The following is an 18,623-nucleotide window of genomic DNA, read 5'->3' on the forward strand; positions in this document are numbered from 1 at the left end:
TCGTGTGACAAAAAAAAGTCACAGGGACCCCGCTTAGAAAATGGACAAAATTTGAGAGAAATTCATCCTCAAAAACAGAAACAACACAGAACACGCATACAGAACCAACAATGCATAAAACATCCACAATGCAAAAGGGTCATGCTCACACACACACACACACACAGGAATACATTTGTTATTGCTTGTTATTGTTCAGTTCATTTTGATGTTCATTTTGTGTATTTTTTACTCAATATGTAATATAATTGTTAATTTCTGTAAATTTTTGTTCTGTTACAGTTAGTAACTGAAGTGTAGTTTAAATTTGTAGAATTATAAGAAAATCAGATGTTTGAAATAAATGATAAACTCTAAAGACTCCAACTTTTCTCTTGTTCAGGTTTGATTCTAATCATAATGTAACATCATTGAAAAAAATATTTTTTTCAGTTCAAAAAAATGCTAAACTTTGACAAAATGTATTAATTGTGTGATTTCATAACATTTAGATATGAATCCAACTGAAGAATCTTGTGAAAAGATGTCTTTCAGTCAGTCAAATATAGCAAATAAATAGTGGAGCTCTAGCCATTTACTGGTAAAAGTTTTATTTTTTATTTTAAAACTGTATTTTCCAAAAGATGGGCAAAAATCTTACACTAAACCATGTCAAATTATCCATGTTATCCCCCACGAATGAAAGTTAGAAATTTGGGTCTTTTTTTTAAAGTGAATTTTACATAAAAAACTGATTTTGAGTGAAAATCCATTAAAAAATATATTTTCTAATTTATTTATTTATATACATTTAAACATTCTTATAAATACCCCAACAGATGTTGAGTAAAAACATTAATAAACAGAGTAAAATTACATTTGTTCTAAAAAACCAATTGTTTTGTTACTAAATTAAATGTTGTTGCCTGGGGTCTGTGGAGACACCAAAGACCCTGAGTGTAACTCCCAAACGAAGACCGTACAAGGGTTAAAGATTTAGTTCAAACATCTGTAGAGAGAGAGAGAGAGAATTTTTTTTTTTTGCAGAATATCTGTTATGAATATTATGAATAATTGATGAATCTCACCAATTGCTCTTGTTGTTTGTGGGAATCCAGTATGATGTTGTTATTTAACTTCAATCACTGAAGTAAAGAAGTGCACATCTCATGAGTTGTGTGTTAAATCGCTCATTTTAGTTGTATAGGATTGGCTGATTTACCATGCATAATTACATTATAGTCACAGTTTTTGGATTTCAGGGTTGACATTTATGAAAACCAGGAATACAGTTTTAAAATAAAATGAATACTGTTTAAATTAAATAACAATCTCAAAATGGTGTAAATAAATAAAATAGAAAACAAATAAAGTGTTATACTGTACAAAACAATCACAGGTGCAATTATTTTATTGCTATGATGAATCATGTCATTCACGGTATACAAATCATTAGCAATCTAATATCTGTCTAAATAAATAATGTTATAGGCCTACTGTGCAAATATGCAAATACGTGTAATTGATACAATTATTGTTTTATGATATATCATGCAACTCACTTCTTTTATTATCAAAACACACTCTCAAACTGTCTGCACATTTTAAATATTCATTTCCATTAAAAATCTCACTGAACTACAAGCACATTTGCTTTATGTTTGAATGATGGAGGAACTGCACCAACCTCTTAAAGGGGCGTTTCCACATCTGACCAATCAAATTTACGTACAAGCCCGTGTGATAGCAAGCAAGCTTCAAAAGAACAGGCTTCGCTTCTATAGTGAGAACACTGACAGTGTGCAGACGAACAACTGCTTTATTTCATATCTGTTAAGTGATTTATAGTAAAAGTCACCATGACATTTGTAACTCTCAATAATGGAGCTAAAATGCCCATTGTTGGACTGGGAACATGGAGGGTGAGTACTTCCTTTTTTTATTTTTTTGTGCAGTAGAGTGTTATTCTGTATGGTATTATTATGGTAAATGTTTGTTTTTCTGCTGTTGCTTTTGTTTTTCTTTGCCATTTAAACACTAGAGGTTTATTCTTTTATTTAAAACCATTCTTTGATTAATTATGTAATGCTTTTCTTTTCACCTGATCTTTTTTCCTCCATTTTAGAGATTTGATAATAATTGTCTACTAAGATAAGATTTAATGTTAATGTTCCTCCAGTCTGCTCCAGGTGAGGTAACAGAGGCTGTGAAGGCAGCCATTCTGGCCGGCTACCATCACATTGATGGGGCCCTTGTCTATGAAAATGAGAATGAAGTTGGGGACGGCGTAAATGCCATGATTAACCAAGGAGTGGTGAAAAGAGAGGACCTTTTCATAGTCAGCAAGGTAGTAGCACATTTCAATGTAAAGATTTGTCTCTGAGGCACATGACAGGAGACATGGTTTCATAAGGCCAGTCATGTGCTTTGTATATTTCACACAGCATGAACTATGTCACAGATCATACAGAGTTGTGCATTTATATAACCTGTATTGGTATGTTTTAATAATGCAGTGTTAAGTCATGCCATAATTGATAATTAGAGAAATGCAAGTCATGATTACAACATGATTTAGCAATAAATCTTGTGGGGGGGAAAGCTTAACAAATACATTATTTGAAAGTGACTTTGGCCATAAACAAATGCAAAACTAAATCCTGAATCTTTTGAAGCTGTGGTGCACTTACCATGAGAAACAGTTGGTAAGAGGAGCCTGTGAAAAGACCCTAAGTGACCTTAAACTGGACTACGTTGATCTCTACCTAATGCACTTTCCCATGGGCACTAAGGTAGTACTAATTAAGAATTGCTTATATTATATATAATGTATTTATATTAAGCTATATTTATTTGTATTTCTACTGATTCAAATTGCCAGCCTGGAAAGGACCTTTTCCCATGCGATAAGGATGGCCATGTATTTCCAGACAACAGCAACTTTCTGGAAACATGGGAGGTAATGAGCAGTGGATTAAACACAAAATTAATGTGAGATTCCTGTAACTCAGACTCACATTTGATAGTTGATAAAAGAACAATTGCCGGTTACGTTAGTGTTATTTTGTTCTCATAAGGCAATGGAGGAGTTAGTGGATGCAGGGTTGGTCAAGGCCATCGGTATCTCCAACTTCAACCGGGATCAGATTGAGACAATCCTGAATAAACCAGGACTCAAGTACAAACCTGCCAACAACCAGGTATTGTGTTGGTTACAATGCATCTGAAGAATTAAAAACAGATTAAGACTTCGTTGTTCACAAGAGCCAAAATCTTTGCAAAAATTGCTTTTCACCTCCAGATCGAGTGCCATCCATATCTGACTCAGGAGAAGCTGATTAACTACTGTCAGTCCAAAGGCATCACAGTCACTGCATACAGTCCTCTGGGTTCTCCAACCAGACCATGGTAAGTACTTTCTTTCTTTCATTCATTCATTCATTCATTCATTCATCCATCCATCCATCCATCCACATTCATCCATTCATTCAATCGATGGATGGATGGATGGATATGGGGGTAACATAAGTACTTTGGATTACATTATCAGATTACTTTTTGTAATCTGATGAGTAAAGTAACCTGTTACTTTATAAATTTACACATTAATATTTGAGTTACTAGCAATGCATGTTACTTTTTAGTTTAATTAATATGCTTAAATGTTTTTTTTTTTTCAAATAGGATCAAATTCATTTCTCCATAACAGTCACTTAGATATGTGTGCGCACTGCGCAGTAACAAACAAAAAGTACAAAAGTAACAAAACACTTTACTTTCACCATTCAAAACAAAGAGTTGTACAGTAAGTAACATAACCTGAATATTAAGAGATGTTTTGTATGGTATACATAGCTGTAGGGGACAGGAAATATTCTAAGTTATCAGAATATAATAATATTCTAAATGTGTTTTTAAAATAAAATGAAGGTGTGTGTGATATAAGCCATGTTATTGAATATGGAGGACCAGGAGTGACCATTTTAAAAGCATTTGGCCACTCCTGGTCCTCCATAGTTGAACGCATTACTGCATTACAATAAAAAACAAAAAACAAAGAAAACACCTACCAATGTCACGAAATGAGCAAGCCTCATCCAGGTGAGGAAAAGTAACACAAAAGTAACGTAATGCATTACTTTCCATAAAAAGTAAATAAGTAATAAAATGAGTTATTTTTAGGGAGTAATCCAATATTGTAATGCTGTATACCCTTACGAAAGGAAAATATATTTACCAATATATTACTTGAAATATATTATAATATATTGATGGTACATATATACAATATATTATATATTCATGTAATATATCGCTAAATATACAAATGATTGCCGCTTTCAATATATTGGAAAATATAAATATTAAATCACATATATGGGAATATATTGCCTAATGTATTACATTATATTTTCCAATATACTGCAATATATTTTTGTTTCGTAAGGGTATCTATCCATCTAAAATACAGTATTGGCCTATACATTTCTACATCTTGATTTGACTTTCTTTAGGGCAAAGGCAGATGAGCCATCACTGCTGGAGGACCCAAAGATCAAGGCCATTGCAGATAAGCATGGTAAAACCACAGCACAGGTAGGTGTAAATGTGCACTTTTTAGTTCATTTTATGTATCAATCAACCTTGAAATACAACTTGTCAGCTGGGAACTTTCATTCTAGGTCTTAATCCGGTTCCACATGCAGAGGAATGTTGTGGTCATTCCCAAATCTGTAAACCCCACCAGAATCAAAGAGAATTTCAAGGTATTCTCACTTGAATTAAACCATGTGCATGGATTCATTCTACATGTTGCACCAAAACTGATATACAAGAATAACCCAATCAGTTTTCATGATGGTCAACATATACTTATAGTATTATCAAGATGTAGTTCTTTTATTCCTGCAGGTCTTTGATTTTGAGCTGAGCAAAGAGGAGATGAACACTATACTGAGTTTTAACAGAAACTGGAGGGCTTTTATGCTGGAATGGTGAGTCATCGTTATGCAAATTTGCAGTGGACTTTGTATCCGTTTGTGTAGTATTAGGTTAACTAATGGCCTCCTTTGCTTTTTTATTGCAGGGCTTCAAAGCATAAGGATTATCCACTGAATGCAGAATTCTAAAGCTTTGGAAAATGCATAATAACTGATTTTAAATATGATCCATGCATTTCCCAATGGGGATAAATGAAGTATGTAAATTACGTTTTATAAAAGGTTATGAGCAAAACCACATTATCAGCATTTAATCAAGTGTAATACAACCATTTAAGGGACTAAATGTGGTTAAATGTAAAAGGTCAAGCGAGCTGTTAAAGAGAAGAGAAAGATTTTCTTAACATAAGCCAGACAGCTGTTTGACGCAGAGCTTTATTTGGATTTTTAAAGCATACCATACATCAATACCTTAAACAAAGCTGCGAACTGAAAGTGCTTTGTTGTCATTTTGAAAATAAGGAGTGTGCATTAATTCATATAAAAAAAATATTCTCAGGACCAATACTTTCTCGTTATCTGCCCAACTGTGCAAAACTTGTGACATTGTTCAAATAAAAAAATAAAAATGTTACTAGTGCATATGTTTTTCAAAGACTTCATTATGATTCATTGGGTTGTTTTGTCGTGAGCCTTTTTACATTTCCGTGAACTCTAAACAGCTAGTAGTAACAGTGTCAATGCCTCCATGTCTATAGTAAAAAAAAGAGCATTCATTAGAAGCATATGTGCTGCTATAATAAGACTACAAATCACTTATCAGGGACATTTCTCAGTAACAATTTTTGTAATGCAAAATGAAGAGCATTTTCACACTGATCAATGACAAAACAGCATTTTCAGGAACAGAGGAGTTATTTTCATCAAACAGCATGTCTTCTTTTAATACTCGGCATTAAACGGGTAGTCTTTGTGCTTCACACCCCTGTGTTGACAGATGTAGAGAATTGCATGTTAAGTTTAATGATAAATAATATATAATATAATAAAAAATTATAATAATTTAATATACGTATAGCGTATAGCGTAAAAATAGAGTTCCCATCCTTTTTACTGGATATTGATTTTTTAAACAATTTTACATAGATAGTACTTCCTAACAGCTACTTCTAGTTTATTAAATATTTCAGAAAAGACCATACATTGACTACATTTATTTTACTTCCCTAGCACTTCAATAGAATTTCCTGATATTTCCCAGTTGTCCATGACATTGGGATCCTTGTAAAACATACTCACCAATGCATTGGACAAGCCCTGAAGTTCTTGTTGAAGCCCAAAATGGTCTTCATATCATCCTCACTCAGTTGAAAATCAAAAACCTGTGGATAGAAAATAATAAAAAATACAAGCAGCACTGCGATTCTAAAACATTAATGACCTCTGATGATGAACTTACTTGAAAGTTCTCTTGAATACGCTGAGGTGTGATGGACTTGGGGATGACGATGACATTCCTCTGAATTTGGAAGCGGATGAGGACCTGTGCATTGATGTCAAATTGACATTATTATATGAAATAAATAACAAACTATGACATAACGAAGACGGGAGACTCTGCCTGGGCGGTTGTCTTTTTGTGCTTCTCTGCAATGGCCTTAATGTTTGGGTCATCAAGCAGTGAGGGATCTTCAGGTTTAGCCCTGAGGTTTAAGACAAAGTCCAGTGTTATTCATTTAACCAATTATAAAAAGCACCAACTGCACTTTAAACCTTCACAGCAAATAAATGTTGCACGCAACAAAGCTTTGACATGTGGGAACGGCCGCCTACCAAGGTCTGTCTGGAGAACCCAGAGGACTGTATGCAGTGACTGTGATGCCTTTGGACTGACAGAAGCTAATCAGCTTATCCTGAGTCAGATATGGATGGCACTCGACCTGAAGAGGAAAAAAAATATGCATAAAATTATATTTAAAAAAAAGTTTCTATAATAAAATTTGTAACTAGACTGGGTAAACCCAGCCTGATCTGCCAGCGATTTGATTTCGCCCGGCAACTCAGTCTGGAAACCCGTACATTGATTTCTACTGCTTCTGTTACACTTTTGCGGGAACCAATCACAGACTGGCTTATCCACCTGGCCTGCTATTGGAGGGATTATCACGATGACGGATAGAGAAGTGATGGGTCTTTGCCCGTTGATCACGCCTCTTGTGGTCTGATTGGTTGAAGGACTATCCAATTGCGTACAGAGTCATTTCATTTATGCGCGTTTATGCTCGCGTGTGCAGTAGAAAATGCAGAGCAGACTCCCCAGACCAATGTTCAATCTTAAATTGAGCTTGGTCTGGTGATAGCCAGACAAATTTGTAACTGTATTAAATACAAACACACACATTCAAAACTATGGGATTAGTACGATTGTTTGGTCCAACTATATTAGGTGTCTTTAACTACTATGTGCTAAAATTTGAATTAATAATTTGATACAATGCATTTATTGTGTACATTATGTACATGTTATATTTTAAAAATACCAGCATGTAATTACACATTTATATTACATCTATAAATACAGCCTTTCCTTACACCTTAACCCACCCGGAAACCTACCCACCTCAATAGCAGCAAAAGTGTTTTGCAATAGAACATTAACACAATAAGTACATTGTACTTACATTTTGATGTAAGTACATAGAAGTTAAGGACACCTCATATAAAGAGTGAAACGATTATTTTAATGTAAGAAGTCTCTTATGCTCACTAAGGCCGAATAAAGTAAAAATACAGTACAAATAGTAATATTGTTACATAATCAGTTACCATAACATAATCAGTGTCACATGATTCTTCAGAAATCATTCTAATATGCTGATTTGGTGCTCAAAAATTATTATTATCAATGTTGAAAACAACTTGCTTAATAACTTTATTTTAAATTTCAACTTCTGTATCAATGGAAATGTCTTTCGTATCACTTCAATTTTTTTATAAAAGTATACATTTCTTTAAAAGCATATCTTAGATACATAAGATACATTTCAGATTATTCAATTCAAAGAACAGTCTTCCCTGTACTAAAAGCCTGCCCCAAACCACAACCACAAAGCAAGCATTGTCCTAATGATATTTTAAGACTATCCAGACAAATAACTGCCTGTCCTGGCCAAGTAGCAGGAAATTAAAGGGGCAATTGCATTACACAGTTGCTGGAGGCAAAATGTTGATCTTTGGATAGAGGTTGGCCTTTTTTTGGTCCATCTGTAATTGTCAAATTAAACCACACTGATGCCCTTTAAGGAGTACCGGTACCGACCTGATTGTTGGCAGGTTTGTACTTGAGTCCTGGTTTATTCAGGATGGCTTCGATTTGTTCTCGATTAAAGTTGGAGATGCCAATGGCCTTGACCAACCCAGCATCCACTAACTCCTCCATGGCCTACAGTACAAGTATTATACCATAAGTATTGTTAATTAAATAAAGCTAAAAAGATTAGCCAATGTACAATAGAATTGCAATGTAAAGCAGTTATTATAATGATGCAGTATATGTAAAACAGATCCATTCGTTCATATGAATGTGAATGAAAACTTAAAGAGCACCTATCATGGCATTTAAAATGTTCCAAATATTGTTTTAGAAGTCCCCAACAACAGTCTTGCATGCATGCAATGACAAAAAAGACTTTAGTTTTCTAATAATATGCATTTATTTTTACCTGTTTTGACAGCGATTCTCAAATGATTCCTTTAGTGATTCACTTTTCAAAACCCCGCCTTTACGTGACGCTAATCTGCGGTGATTGGTCCGATGACCCAGTCAGTTGTGATTGGTATAGTCTGTGCAGATATTTTCGGAAACGGAACGCCCATCAAAGTCTTATAGTGACAGTAATTTGTTAATATGTGTCAGGAGTTATGAATATGAAAACCGCGTCGGTACTGTTTGATTGTAATATGAGCCTCAGCTGATCTCATTCATAAAAAAACTCCTCACGAAGACTCGCGACAAATCAACATCCCTCAGGGCTTTTAGTTCAAAAGTGTGCAGATGAGGAGACATATTGATAGATTCTCATATGTCTGTGTCAAATTTCTAAACAGAGGAGTATTTTTTATTCAATACTTCCTCAAAATGGGCAGTTATAGCCTAATCATGAGCGATTGAGTCTCTTATGTGTTGTTTTCAATTCATACAGGCAGCCGGAGGGCGCTCTGTGCACATGTAGTCCATATATGGTACAGACAGACGAAGAAGAACCATGTGCCATAATAGAAGTCCATAATAAAAACTTCCTGAGATCGCGAAACATACATTTGACGACTAATAAACACACAATCGCGACGATGTATGGTTTGTCTTCAAGCCACTTAGTTTTCAAATGCTCATCCTTGGGCAGATGAAAGAAGTTTGCTTTTGAGTGGCACTTCAGAACACAGCGTCTCGTCGCCATGATGTTTTCTAGTTTTCACTGGCGTCTTGGAGCGCAATAAGTGGGCGTATCGTATTCAAATAACTTGACAAGTTGACGTCATCTAGTCAGAGAAAAAGCTTCGGTCTTCTAACGATTCTTAAAAATGACTCCGAGTCGACTCTTACTTTTGAAAGAAAATAACTATATATACGGTGCACTGTCATATTTCAAGCTATCACAGGATGTTTTTGTTCACTTAGATCTATGTTACACACTACATGAAAGGTAAATTTCAAAATTCCATGATAGGTGCTCTTTAAATCAAATAGGCTAAATCCAATGCATGTATTCTTACCACCCAGGTGTCCAAGAAACTGGTATCATCACCGATGGTTAACCCTTCACTGTCCAATGGAAACTGATCTGGCCCAGACTGAAAAGCAATGATGACAATGCATTACTGAATGGTGTTACAGTGAGATCTTAGCTTTCATTATGGAGGTCAACACTGAGTGCTGAATGAGTGAGTGACAGGACTTAAAAAAAAAAAAAAAAAAACATTAAAAAAAAAATTAACCTTAAGGCCCATTGGCCAGTGAACCAGGTAAAGATCCAGGTAGTCCAGTTTTAGGTCACTTAAAGTCTTCTGACAAGCTCCCTTTACTAAAGCCTTCTCGTGAAAGGTGCACCAGAGCTGTGAATCAAAAATACATGATGCAGTGTATTAATTTTCCTTCATAATAAAGCTACTAAATCAGCACATAATCTTCCATTTGTCAATCAAATTCTTGAGATAAAACAGTGCAGCTTGACATACCTTGCTGACCACAAACAGTTCTTCTCTTTTAACCACACCATCTTTTATCATGGTCTGAATTCCCTCTCCGACCTCCGTTTCATTGTTGTACACCGCGGCGCCATCGATGTGTCTGTAACCCGCAGCGATAGCTGCCTTCACAGCCTCTGTCACTTTACCTGGAGGAGACTGGAGGGGATACATAGCAGAAAAAATATAGACACCAAAAAGGAAAGGAAAAATGGGAATGATATGGAAAATGGGAAAGGAGAGGGAAATTGGAATGATAGGGGGAATGTGAAAGAAAAGAATGGATGGGAGAAAGGCAAGGAAAAGAAAGGGAAATGGGAATGATAGGGAAAATGAGAAAGGAAAGGAAATGATAGGGAACATGGCAAAGGAATGGAAAAGGAATGAAAGAAAAATGGGAATGTTAAGGAAAATGGGAAAGGAAAGGATGAGAGAAAAGGAAAGAAAGGAACAGATAGCAAAACATAGTAAAGAGAAGCGAACAGGAAAGGACAAGAAAGAGGAAGAACATGAAAAACAAGTTAGGCGTTGCACTAAGACTAAAATTGCTGATTTTGTATTATTATATTGTTTTCCAACATGAGTCTACTAACTGTGGAGAACAAAGTTCTTTAGTCATTTTAATATTAATTCTACTCACAATATCTCATCTTATCTATGAAAAGGACTTGAATGTTATCAGTTAAAAGCCACACACAGGACTGATATCGGTAAACTTGCTTAGTCACTATGATCAAACTACTTTCTCTAGACACAAACATTCATATTTTTGTGATTGCTCTATATAGTTTATGGCCCATAATTTCAAATCGTAAAACAACCAAACTTTTCATAACCGCCTATGCAGCTTCTTTTAATCTTTCCCCATTTAACGATTCATTCAGAATGTTTGTGCAGCCTCGTGCAAATCCTATAAAACATTTAAACTTAATATTTCCTTTTTGCGTGTATTTTAAAACTTTTTGGCCATGCATTCAACGTGCAACGTGCCAGATAAATGAATGCACTTATGTAATGTAACACGATCACTCACAAAAGTAACCACACCATACCTTCCAAGTTCCCAGCCCAACGATGGGCATATCAGCCCCGGTATTCAGCTTCACAGACGTTGCCATGGTGAAAGAGAGATTAATCACGGGCTGTTTGACCAATAGACTGTAAAAGATTTCAACAGAACAACTCCAACCAAGCCTGTGCAGCAGAAAAGGAGGTGAAGGTGTTCGTAGCTCTGGATCGACTGCTTCAGTCTGAACGACGTCATTTTGAGGGAGGGACGTGAGCTTACGTACCTGAATATTTACCAATAAAACCCTGTTGTGAGAAAAATTTGCTTTTCATTTGCAATAAGTGTAGTTTATTATAATTATCTATTTAGAAACAATCATTTACAATTTATAATGCATATTATTTTCATTATGAACGACAATATTTGCATTTAATAGGTTATATTAATTTATTTACAATATAAATACAGAGTACAGAATAGGCATGGCTGCTGTGAACAAATTAACTGAACAAACACGTTAAGCAACAAACAAATAAAAAAAATGGGCACAAAATGTTCCTCTTTTTTTATTTACAAAAAGGCAATGTCTTTAGTTCATTTTTGACTACTGATTTATAAATTTAACAGTGACAGTTGACTTGAAAACATATAATGCCAATTTTTTCTTATTTAAATATTATTACATTTCTATTGGCCAGGTGACAGGGATACATTTTGGCAACAGGAATTAAAGGCTGCTGGGCAGAACAAGAATACACACACACACACACACACACACACACACACACACACACACACACACACACACACACACACACACACACACACACACACACACACACACACACACACACACACACACACACACACACACACACACACACACACACACACACACACACACACACACACACACACACACACACACACACACACACACACACACACACACACACACACACACACACACACACACACACACACACACACACACACACACACACACACACACAAAGACAAAGACAAACAGGCTAGACACAGCTTGGGCTTGGATTAGTCTCGTTACATTTAAGAGGAAAGTTACATTGTTTTTTCAGCATATCCTCCCATGCCTATTCCACACTCCTCCTCATTGGCTGGATCGATCGGTCCTTCAACTTCCCTCTCTTCCTCCTCATCCTCTTCCTCATCATCCTCCTCCTCCTCCCCTTCCTCACTCTGCGCTGTGCCTCGACCGATCTTAGGACCCTTGCAGATTTTGAGGTGGCGTGTGAGGTGGTATTTAGTGAGAAAGCCCTTGTTGCACTTTTCACAGATGAAGTCCCGTTTCCCGTTGTGAGAGTTTAAGTGTTTTTTGAGATGGTCGGTCTTCAAGAACTGTTTGTCACACTTTGGACAGGTTATCTGGCGGTCTCTGGAAAAGAGAAAAGATAAGCAAGGAAAAAAGCAAGGTTGCTATTAGAATAATGGAGAGTATTAAATCCAACATGAAACAGCATTCTCAACCTATTTTATATCCGTAATGTCACATGATTGTTCAGAATGAAACATTATTCAACAAGAAAAATAATGTAGGGCAAGACTTGATTTAAAGGTGCAGTGTGTAAAGTTTAGCTGCATCTAGCAGTGAGATTGCGAATTGCAACCATCCACCACTCATCCGTCCCTTTCGAAGCACATAGAGAAGCTACGGTGGCCGACACAGGACAAAGATGTTGTCGTATGAGACAACAGAGAGTAGCTAGCGCTCTGTAGAGAAGTTTGTCCGTTTAGGGCTACTGTAGAAACATGGTGGCGCAAAATGCCAACTTCACTGTAAGGGGACCCGCGGTGTATGGAGATAGAAATGACTCATTCTAAGGTAATAAAAACATAACAGTTCATTATGTATGGTCTTTATACACCACTGAAAACATAGTTATGTATATTATATTGCATTTCTGTCAATAGATTCTAATAAATATTACACACTGCACCTTTAACTAATCAGGATTTTATTGGATCATGAAATGTATTGATAGTTAATATTTATATTAATAATATTTTCAATCATTATATATTATGTTATTATTATATCATATATTATAATATATAATTCTTTAAAATTATATTTATAATATATATTAAAAATAAAATATGAAATACAGCCTTACAGTGAATGTGAATACATGTGCTGTTTGAGATCTTGTTTCCGCACAAACATCTTGTCACAATGGTCACATTTAATGTTCTTGGCACCAGTGTGTATAACCATATGAGATTCCACATGCGCTTTCTGAGTAAAAGACTTCCCACACACTGTACACCTGAAGTTCTTCTGACCTGCAGCAAATAAAATACATATTTCATGAGCACAATAGTAATGATGACAGTGTATTTCTCTGGCTAATTAAAACTAGCTAACAGTGGTTCTCTACTGGTCAAGTTCATTTCACTAAAAACAACATGAACAGGCATTCAAAAATGATTATATTGATATAACTTGTTATTACAGTTTGATGGATACCTTTTTTCACGTTTGGATTGAATAAATGGTAAAAGAAAAAATGGTTATAAGAATTTCGAATGCAATTTTCATGTAAACATCAAGACATGCACATGTACCTGTGTGGATTCTCAGGTGTTTTCTGAGATTGCTGGGATCACTGAAGGCTTTGCTGCAGTAGCTGCACTTGTGTGGTCTCATGCCCATGTGGCCCATGAAATGCACGTTTAGCTTAGTGGACGTAGTGAACGCTCGTGTGCACATGCTGCATTTAAACTTCCTCTCGCGGCCGTGCCCGTTGCCGCTGCTGGAATGTTCATTCACATCTGAGTGGCACTGCCATTGTGGGGAGGAAGCGGACCGGGATGGCTCATTGGTCACCTTCTCCTGCGACTGGGATTGGCTGTGTGTAGCATGAGCAGAGTGGTCCTGGGGTCCGGGGCTATGGCTCTGAGCGTGGCTGCTGAGGTGAGATTTAAATTCTGAAAAAGAGGCACACTCTTTTCCACAATGACATATCTGGCCCTCAGGCACTCTGGGTACACCTGAAATACAGACAAAGCACCATTGAATAGATCATATATGGATATATACAGTACAGTTATCTTCAGGAAGTCCCACCTAGTTGTCTACTATAGTCCCTGCTGAAATAAAACAGCAGCTCCTGATCTGGCAGAATCTCTCTGGACGTGCAGAAATAAAGCTTCCCATTGTCAATATATGCCACGAGATTCTGCTCCTCTGTAGTCCTGCAAATAGAGTCGATTTTAGTTCACAACTAATTCATTGTTTCCATACCGTGCACGGTTTTCAATATAGAGCTTCTTGATTTAAGTGATATGGGGAAAAGTTTCACGATAAAGTGAGGTGCTTACCTTGCTTTCCGTACAAACATCATCCAGTTGCATTCATGCTCATCTGTCGTCACAATACAGAACTCTTGGATATCGTTATGGAACATCTACATTAGATTAAAGTCACTATTAAAGCCATTTTAGGATTACAACATGATATATCAGTGTAATAGTGAATAAAATATGTAGATGAGGCTTGATTAGCTACCATGCAAACGTTTGGGATCTGGAGTTTTTAATGTTTTTCAAAGAAGCATCTTATGCTCACCAAGGATGGGGTTTTGTTTTGTTTTTTTGTACCAAAGATACATTAAAACAGTAATATTGTGCAAAAAAATGTCAATTTAAATTAACTGTTTCCAATTGTAATGTATTCCTGTGATGGCATAGCTGAATTTTCAGCATCATTTCCCCAAACGTGTATCAGTAAAGATTGTATAAGTAAAGATAAAAGGAGTAAAAAAATGTTTTGCCAATTTAATAGACTTGTATTTAAAAATGTGGCAAGGACCTTCCATATTTGAGGGGTGTCCTTGTCAGACCAGTCTGTAAGTTCTACACTGCTACAGTGCTGTCCAACCATCGGCCCAAAGCAGGTCCTGGAGGTTATGGTCTCTCTAGCAAACACACCTGCAGAAAACAAAAAATGGCTTCAGCAATGCAAATAAATCTTCAGTTTTCAAAAACAAACACACTTTTCTATTAACTACATTTAACAAGCTAACTGATGATATCCCTGACCCAAACATCTTTTGTCAATTGTTTTTGACCAGCAATAAGATACTATACAATTAGGTGCATATTTATTGGTACATGTAGATTATTAGTTAATATTAGTGATTTTTTTTATTTATCAGTATCAGTTCACAGTATAGTGGATATATATTGGATATTTAATAGTGCAATTAATTTCGGTCTATTTTTACATTTAGATTACCTTTGCCCTCATCTTTCACTCACTTAGGGTTAATCTTTAAAAACACTAATAATTTTATGAATATCCTTTTTTATACTGTACATTATAATGTTGTGATGCCTAAATTCACCTCCACTAGGTAGCATTTAAAACTATTAATTTTATTTTTTGTTTTATTTCTGGGTTGTTGTTTTTTTGGAAACACTAAAATAGTTCATGAAAGTTTTAATATCAGTGCATCATAATAACAAAATGTTGATAATTATACACAAAGCATCAGTTTTTGTTGAATAGTTCAGTTATTTTGGATAGTTTCAGCGTTTCAGGACTGAACTTTAAAAACAAAACACTTCACTTACCAATGGGCTCATCAGCTACAGAAATGCGGAGGCACAGGGGGCGAGGCAGAGAGAGGCGGGCTCTGCTCTGAATGGGCGTGTCTGGGATGAATGTGACAGGTCCATGCTCAGGGCAGTCCGAGGGATAAGACTGCTCACATAAAGTGCACCCTAAATGAAAATAAAACGCATGAAAGTGGAACGAAACATTGCATAATTCAAGATCACCAAGTAAAACTTACATATGTTGAAGGCAGTAGCCATGTTTTCCTTATTAGATGTTGAGTCTTCTAGTTGTAAGGTAGAGTTCACCAGCACTAGGCTGTTGTCCGGCCCAAGAGACACTTCGGCAGTGATGGGTGACACGTTGACAGGTTCGAGTCCCATACCTGAAGGTCCGTGTAGAGATACTGATTCTAGTTGAGTCTGTGGCGGCATGGCCCCCGTGAGCACCACACTAACCACCCCAGAGTTCAGTTCATTGGAGTGCAAGGCTTCACCCAGCGTCCTTGGACCGCCCGCTCCTGTAGTGCTGGTTCCTACTCGGCCGCCCATGTGCTCCTGTTCCATCAGCTCCAGCCCTCCTCCATGCAGGGGCATAACACCTCCTGAAGAGTCCACACCTGTCAATCCCTCATGAGGCTGAGATCTGGAACCCAGCTGCTGCTGGGTATCTGCCACCACAACACCCTCCATAGTGGCCAAGTCCTCTTCCATTCCATCAGGAGACATCGGACTACTGACACGTGACTCCATGGTTAGTCCCGAGGCATCCAGCTGCACTTCGTGAGAGCCTCCCTGGTGGAGATCAGCCTGGCCTCCTACCTGCCGTGTGTCTAAGGTCACCAGGCCTTGTTCTAAAGGGCCACCAGGGCCGCTGTACGGGTCTAATCCAGAGGGGTTGTTGTTGGACACGGAAAGAGTCCCATCCATATTAAGGCTGCTGGGATGAATGTATTGGGGAGGGGGACGATCTGCCAAATATGACAGAATACCTAAAGAGATAAAAAAGGCCAGATTTCATTAATTTGATTAATTGGTGTACTAACACAAATATAAATAAAGAGATTTAACGCCCCCTGGGGTTCCATGAAGGCACTGCACATGTTCAGTGATCGGATTAACAGATATTCAAAATGAATTTTAAATGTGATTAATTTGCTTTTTAAAAAGTATTTTTGCAGAAATAAAATATTTTAGAGGATATATCTCTGCCAACAATACATTTTAAATAAAGCTTTAGGGCAAATTAAGCACTAACATGGATTTTATAATATAGAATTTATAAAAATGTATTTCAAATTAGAATAATTATTATCTAAAGCTTTACTTAAATATAATGTTTAAAAAGTAATTTACTATATTTAAAAATGTATTTTAAATATGATTAAATTTGCTCTATTGCTTTATGTAAAATGTATTTTGGAAGAAATGTTATATAATACACACACATTTTTACATAAAGCTATTGAGCAAAGTATAGACATTTTAAAATTCATTGAAAAGATATCAGTGATTCAACAAAAAAAATCTCTCTCAGTGTTTGACAATAAAGTGGCACCATGAATCAAAGATCCTTGCAAAGTTTGTGAAGATATGTTAGTAGTTCATTAAAAAAAATATTATAGATTTTAATTTATTTTGTACATTGAGGGATCCCTAGGTCTGGAAAGATTGTCAGCACTTGGTTTAAAGTGTATCTTAACACGTTTTCTGTAACATTACCTGGAAGGATATGTCTGAAATAGCTGCTCTCCAGGTGCGGGTATGGAGGAGGTGGTAATGAATAATTTCTCTCTGGAAGGCCACACATAACACCTCTGTCCCCTAAAGGACCCATGGGTAACATCAGGGACAGTGCAGAAGGAAGAGGCCCAAGTGATGGACCCAAGCTGGGTATTGCGACCGGCATGCCTGAAATAATACCGGATAGTGTTACTTCTCCATACACCAGACGTCCCACACCATACCAAACAAATGGCATGCCCATGTATATATACACATCCAAGAGGCATTTAAGTCCTTACCTGAAGCTGTGATGGGATTGTGGGATGGGGATGTGGGAAGGCCGAGGTGGCTTGCACTCACGGGCACACTGAGCTGGTCCATGCCCACCGGGCTGAGGTTCATGTCGTTCATGCTGAACAGAAGAATTGTTATTGCATTTAAAATACAATGAGTCTACCATAGTGCTTGCACGGAAACAGGTATGTTTGTTTACCTGACAGCAAAGATCACTTAAGGCATTGATGTGATGTATGCATTCTTGGATCTGGAAAAGGGAAATATTCATCCTATTAGTAATGAAAACATTTATTTGTGGATCACACAACACTCTTATCATAAGCCTCATTGAAGGTTTTAAGACACATTTAAAAGTCTTTCTGGCTATACGTGTACTCAGTACGCTAATAAATACAAAGACCTACATAATATTGCAAGAAATATGTATTTAATCAACCAGAAATGGACAAGGAAGAGCCCATAATGCAGCCAGTGTTTGAAGCTACTAAGTTAGCCAGTTAACGAGCTTAAGAGAAATGCAATAACAGATGGCAAGGTGTTCACTGCAAAGTATATATCTTTTAAAAGTCAACCAAATCATTTACTTACTATAAAGACCAAATATCAATCCCTCCGTGGAAGATTTGTGGTATGAAAACAATAACATGGCTAAAGGCAAACAAGGCGGGTTATAATTCAAAATAAGAGTCCCGTAATGCGTCCTGCCAGTGCAGTCAAGCCAAAGGCAAATGCTAAATTTACTTAATAAATAATTAAATGTCCCTTATTGCATGTATGACCACAAAGTTTTGTTCAATACAAAGAATATATGTATGTATTTATGAGAGGGGTGT

General features: G+C 36.5%; 3 protein-coding genes across 3 annotated transcripts; 1 reads left to right on the plus strand and 2 right to left on the minus strand.

Annotated features, from left to right (window-relative positions):
- The first annotated feature begins 1,695 nt into the window (after window positions 1–1,695).
- On the plus strand, window positions 1,696–5,562 carry akr1b1.1 (aldo-keto reductase family 1, member B1 (aldose reductase), tandem duplicate 1). Its single transcript, XM_079816867.1, has 10 exons — window positions 1,696–1,901; window positions 2,159–2,326; window positions 2,655–2,771; window positions 2,861–2,938; window positions 3,057–3,179; window positions 3,281–3,387; window positions 4,494–4,575; window positions 4,662–4,745; window positions 4,891–4,973; window positions 5,066–5,562. The coding sequence occupies exons 1-10, from the start codon at window positions 1,839–1,841 to the stop codon at window positions 5,106–5,108; spliced, it is 948 nt and encodes a 315-aa protein (XP_079672993.1). The 5' UTR covers window positions 1,696–1,838; the 3' UTR covers window positions 5,109–5,562.
- Window positions 5,323–11,429, minus strand: akr1b1.2 (aldo-keto reductase family 1, member B1 (aldose reductase), tandem duplicate 2). Its single transcript, XM_079816866.1, has 10 exons — window positions 11,216–11,429; window positions 10,155–10,322; window positions 9,915–10,031; window positions 9,693–9,770; window positions 8,239–8,361; window positions 6,753–6,859; window positions 6,541–6,622; window positions 6,379–6,462; window positions 6,219–6,301; window positions 5,323–5,904 (listed from the first exon to the last, which is right to left on the minus strand). The coding sequence occupies exons 1-10, from the start codon at window positions 11,279–11,281 to the stop codon at window positions 5,862–5,864; spliced, it is 951 nt and encodes a 316-aa protein (XP_079672992.1). The 5' UTR covers window positions 11,282–11,429; the 3' UTR covers window positions 5,323–5,861.
- Window positions 11,430–11,603: 174 nt separating this feature from the next.
- On the minus strand, window positions 11,604–18,479 carry prdm4 (PR domain containing 4). The gene is made up of 12 exons (XM_079816914.1): window positions 18,379–18,479; window positions 17,987–18,037; window positions 17,793–17,905; window positions 17,491–17,679; window positions 16,008–16,760; window positions 15,787–15,936; window positions 15,023–15,141; window positions 14,533–14,618; window positions 14,279–14,406; window positions 13,777–14,202; window positions 13,326–13,494; window positions 11,604–12,586 (listed from the first exon to the last, which is right to left on the minus strand). Exons 3-12 carry the CDS (start codon window positions 17,902–17,904, stop codon window positions 12,253–12,255), a joined length of 2,466 nt encoding a protein of 821 aa, XP_079673040.1. The 5' UTR covers window position 17,905; window positions 17,987–18,037; window positions 18,379–18,479; the 3' UTR covers window positions 11,604–12,252.
- Window positions 18,480–18,623: the final 144 nt, after the last annotated feature.

Source organism: Gobio gobio (assembly GCF_949357685.1).
Source record: "Gobio gobio genome assembly, chromosome: 5".
NCBI classification, from domain to species: domain Eukaryota; kingdom Metazoa; phylum Chordata; class Actinopteri; order Cypriniformes; family Gobionidae; genus Gobio; species Gobio gobio.